Raw genomic sequence first — 4,818 nt, forward strand, 5'->3', positions numbered from 1 at the left:
GCCCGTTGTAGCCCTGGAGAGGTGGGCGCACAGGGAGGGGGCCAGAGGCCATGAAGGTGGGGCCAGGCTGCGGCCAGCGTGCGTGCACGTGCTGACACGTGTACACACAATGCACACGTGTGCACATGCGGCGCACACATGTGTGCACCCGTTCATACATAGATACGTGCGCATGCATACATTCACATGCAGGCAGAGCACAGACACGTGTACAAATGCACACGAGCCTATGCACACACGTGCGCACACGTGCAGGCAGACACGTACACGCAGACACACGTGTGCACAAGCGCACGCCCCGGAAGCCACGTGGTGCAGAAGGCCGTCTGGCCCCCCGTCCGAGCGACTAGCTGTCCCACTGTAGGCGCGTCGCCTGCTTCTCGAGCCTCAGCTTTGTCACCTGCCCGCTGGGCACGATCTCTCCCTTGCAGGAACACGGCGATTAAATTCGAAGCATCTTGAGGGTCAAGCACATAGCAGGGCCTCTTCGGAGGCCGTCCCCTCCATGCCCTGCTGCCGTCCCCCAGCACGAGCGGGGAAACCGCCGCTCAGTCTTTGCTGAGCAGATGTTTTACCTCCACGTGACCTTCGTGCATTCAGCGGCGAGGGGCAGCACGCTCTTGCCCGCCCTCCTCCCCTGCAGACGGCGGTGGAACCCGGAGCTCTGTTCCCCCGTCTCTGCTGGCTGTGAGGGGTGGGCCCTGGGTCCCTGCCTACCCGCTTTGCCCGTCTCTGCACCTGCCCGCTGTCCTGCCCACTTCAGGCCCCTAGAGGGCGCTGCTCTCACACCCAGTATTCCAGGCCGCAGTCACCCGGGTGGGGCAGAGCCCACCTCACCTCTGGGTCCCTAAGGCTGATGTGAAGCACCTCCACACAGGAGGGGCTGCGTGGGGGCAGGTAAGGAGATGATAGGTAGATAGGTCATAGATGACGATGATAGATAGATAGATAGATAGATAGATAGATAGATAGATAGATAGATAGATAGATAGATAGATGATAGGTGGATAGATTATAGATGGAGGGAGGGAGGGAGGGAGGGAGGGATTACAGATGGGTGGACGGATGGATGGGTGCTGATGATTGATGGGTGGACGGATGGGAAGCAAGGCAGTGGGGAGGCCATTTGTGCTGGCTCCTCCCTTGCAGACCTGGGGAGCCATCAGATCTCCAGAAGCTCAAAATTGGTTCGACGTGCCAACTGCCATCCTGCTTAGAGGTTGGCAGGGATGAGGCGATGGGGTGGGTTCAGGGGACATGGGGGCCCCTTTTCAGCTTGCTTAGTATCTGCCCCGTTTCCTTGGGGTGTGTGGGGGCCGGTCCCGTGTCCGCGCCAGCCCAGCAGGGCAGGGTGACGCTGAGCTGGAGGCAGGAAACCACCAGCCCACTCGGAGGGACTCCTGGGGACATCCTCAAACACAGCCCCACCCCCACTATGGCCCAGGCCACTCACTCGGATGTAGTTTGCGTTGATGTAGTCACCCTCCTGCTGGCCCTGTGCCCGGCCAAGGCAGACGCGGCTCTGGGGATCTAGGAAGTAAAATCAGCAGAGGGCAGAGGTCAGAAGGGCGTGTGAGTGAACGCAGACTCCAGCGGGGCCGGGAGAGTCGCGTGCTTGTCACTGAGCCTGCGTGTCACTGGCTCGTTTCCGCGCGGACGGCAGGGAGCCACAGCCTGCTTCCGACCAGTGGCATGACGCAGTTGGAGCCGTAACTTGGGGAGGTCGTGGGGTGCTGTGCGGGGTGCCCTGGCGAGGAGAGGGGCAGGCAACAGGGACTCAGCGGGCGTTACTGTGACGTTGTGGCCTCGAGAGGGGCGTGGGCGTGGAACAGGACACTGCCGGGCAAGGCGCTACTGAGGACGGAGCTTTGCTGACGGCGCGTGTGGCGTCCCCACAAGAGACCTGCCTTAACCGGCACAGTGTCGGGGCGCCTGTCAGCCGCTCCTCGGAGGGCGCCCCAGACCCAGTCCCAGCTGGGCTGCCCCCTGCCCTCCTGCCATGAGAGCCAGCCGCGGCTGTGAGCCACGCCTGCAGGACTGGGCGCTGCCGAGGTGGGCTGCGGAGCTGGGCCGGCCGGACGAGGCTGCTCCGAGGGGAGGGGTAGGCGTGGGTCTCTACATCAGCTTCTGAAACACGCAGCCTCATGGCCCGACCCGGGCCGGCAGGCTCGCAGCCCCGTGGCTCCCACTGCCACCCCTGTCACTGTCCCCCTACCCCTGAGAGCCGAGCTGGCGGTGCCTCGGTCCCTGCAGGCCTTCGCCGTGTCCCCACGTGGGAGGAACGGGAGGCAGGTTCGGTGCCACTGGCTGTGTGCCCTTGGGAGAGCCACACAGCTTCTCTGTGACTCGGCTTCCCCGTCTGTGACGTGGGGATGACAGCATAGCACCGGACCGGGTCCCTTTGAGAGAAGCATCGCTGCGAGGGGCTTGGAGCAGCGCCAGACGACCCGCACTGAGCTCTGCGCTCCCCGGTTCTCGTTCGCTCTCCTGTGGTCAGGCCCCGGCCTCCAGCCCAGGGGCAGCACCGGAGCCCTGCCCCCCGCGCAGGCCTTACTTGGCAAGATGGTCTTGTACCGGTCCTTGGATGCGTGGCCAGGAATATCCAGGTCTTCGGGGCTGACAAAGTTTGAGGGGATCTTCTGGTGGGGTGGGGGGGACACGGGTGAGTGAGCAGCTGTCGCCCCTCCGGCCCCCTTCCGTCTCCGCCCTTCCCTGGCAGAGCTGGCTCTGGCTGTCAGGCGAGGGTCTGGACGGGTGGGGGGCGGGAGGGCAGTGCGGGCGGGCTCTCCCCTGAGCTCTGCCCGCAGGGCCCGGGTTGCCGCCTCTGAGTCGGGAGGGCAGAGTGGACCCCACGCTCTTACCATGAACTCCTCTTCCAGCTGCTCGGGGCTGGGCGGCTGGTGCTGCAGGGCCCAGCGGGTGAGGGGGCGCCCCGCCGTGCGCAGGAAGTGCAGGGTGACCTCCCGGGGTGTGTTCACCGAGCAGATGGGCTCCACGGCGCCCAGCGACTGCACGTCCAGCACGAGGGCAACGCTGGAGCCCCGCCTGCGGGCACAGACAGCCGGGCCGGCGGCATCCGCTCTGCCTCCAGGGCACGTCTCGGGGGGAGCGGGCCTGCCGTCTCCCCGAGCTCGAGGCTCAGGGAATTCTGGGGCTCGGCCTCTGCGGCGCGCCTCGCCCCCTGTCCCCCACGGCTGGGCAGCCTTGAGCCCAGCTGCTGGCACCAGCTGCCACCTCCCCACATCCTGGACTTGGCCCTTGGTGCTCAGACCCACAGCCAGATCCAGGACAAATCCAGATCCCCTCCAGGGGCCCCTCAAATCAACCTGGGTTTTGGGGAGCAGGGGCAAGGTAACCGGAAACTTTGTGCCCAGACATGTGAATGACACGCAAATGCGCACGTTAGGGTTCCTCCTGGACTGGACTTGGCCGTCGGGTGATGGGAGGATGGGACAGGCCCGGCCGCGGGGAGAGGGACCCAGCCCAGGGAAGGTCTCACCTCTCCTGCAGCCGCACGTGCTTCTTGGCTGGCGCTCGGGGTGGGAGCTGGGTCATGGCTGCCCCAGGGGCCAGGCGGGCAGCTGTGCTCTGGGACGGCCCCAGGGGCCTGGACCATGCTGGGCCCAGGGGCGCTCGGTCGGCCACGGGGCTCTCCTGAGAGACCAGCCCTCGCGTGGCCTCTGGCCGGCCCTCTGACCCCTGTTCTCACTCGGGGTCTTCTATGCCCCAGAAGTGGTGTCCTGTGGAGCACGGGAGGCCAGGGTTACCGCCGGGGACCCAGGGCGGTGGCCTTCTGGGGCCAGGTGGGTAAGATGGCAGCAGAGACTGTGGGTGCAGATAGGACAGGTCCCTGGAGGGGAGCAGTGGGGGGTACCACCAGAGCCTCGAGTTCACGGGGCCCTAAGCCGGGCACCCAGGGAGGAACTGTGACACCGGGGTCTCTGTAGGCCGACGGGGACGGCTCCCAGACACCCCCGCGAGGCCGGCCAGGGGCCTCCTCTGCACGAGAAACGAGGCCTCCTGTGTCCTTGGAGCCAGTTGGGGACCCAGGCAACTGGCTGCTGGCCCCTAGCAGGACCCTCTCCTGCCCGTTGCCAGTCCCCTGCCAGGACCATGTTGGTAGACTGGGGGTGCGCCCTTCCTCCCCGCCCATCCCCCCATCTCCTGCCTCCCTAACCGTCACAGGAAATGGCCTCACCAAGCCCCGAGCAGCATGGCGAGGCGGCAGCTGGGGGGGCGAGGGGTGTGGGGGCCGTGGGGCCGTTTCCTCATGGGGGGCAGTCCCCGTGCTCCAGACCCGGGGTCACAGCCTCCAAGGTGTGTGTGTGTGTTGGGCGTTAGGGTCCCTAAGGCTGCAGGACCAAGCAGAGGGGGACGGAGTGGCCATGCCCATGTGGGTGGTGGCGGGGGCTGGCACGGGGGCCCCGCAGCTCTGTGCTCCTGGCGGCCCCCACAGCCCCCCGCCCTGCCCCTCGGCAGCGAGGTCACTCCGACTTCCTAGCCGGGCACTGGAGTCCCCGATGCCCCTCCTCGGAGACGCTCACCTGCCTCCCCAGGGGCCGTACCCCACTCCAACTCACCGAAGCGGCTGCACCCCCGGGGCTGCCTCTCGCCAGCTGTCGGTCTGTCTGGCTGGCCGTCTGTCGGTCTGGCTGTCGGTCTGTCTTTGAGGCTGAGGAGGCTTCAGGAAGCCAGCTTCCTCCCCCCGCCCTGCGCGAGCCACCCACGCACACCCAGCTGCACCCGACCTCTCGCCACCACCAGGGGTCGGTGCCTCTGGCCGCGCCCCTCCGGGGCAGGCTGCTGGCGTGCCCGCTT

General features: G+C 66.5%; 1 protein-coding gene across 1 annotated transcript; it reads right to left on the minus strand.

The window, feature by feature from the left end:
• Positions 1–4: 4 nt before the first annotated feature.
• On the minus strand, positions 5–4,768 carry LOC102881954 (tyrosine-protein phosphatase non-receptor type 7-like; the record flags this gene model as incomplete). The annotated part of the gene is made up of 6 exons (XM_006908308.3): positions 4,581–4,768; positions 3,500–3,740; positions 2,862–3,045; positions 2,555–2,639; positions 1,454–1,530; positions 5–13 (listed from the first exon to the last, which is right to left on the minus strand). Coding segments are annotated over exons 2-6 (411 nt in total), but the record flags the coding sequence as incomplete, so codon positions are not given.
• Positions 4,769–4,818: the final 50 nt, after the last annotated feature.

Source organism: Pteropus alecto, unplaced genomic scaffold (genome assembly GCF_000325575.1).
Source record: "Pteropus alecto unplaced genomic scaffold, ASM32557v1 scaffold563, whole genome shotgun sequence".
Classification (NCBI taxonomy): Eukaryota; Metazoa; Chordata; class Mammalia; order Chiroptera; family Pteropodidae; genus Pteropus; species Pteropus alecto.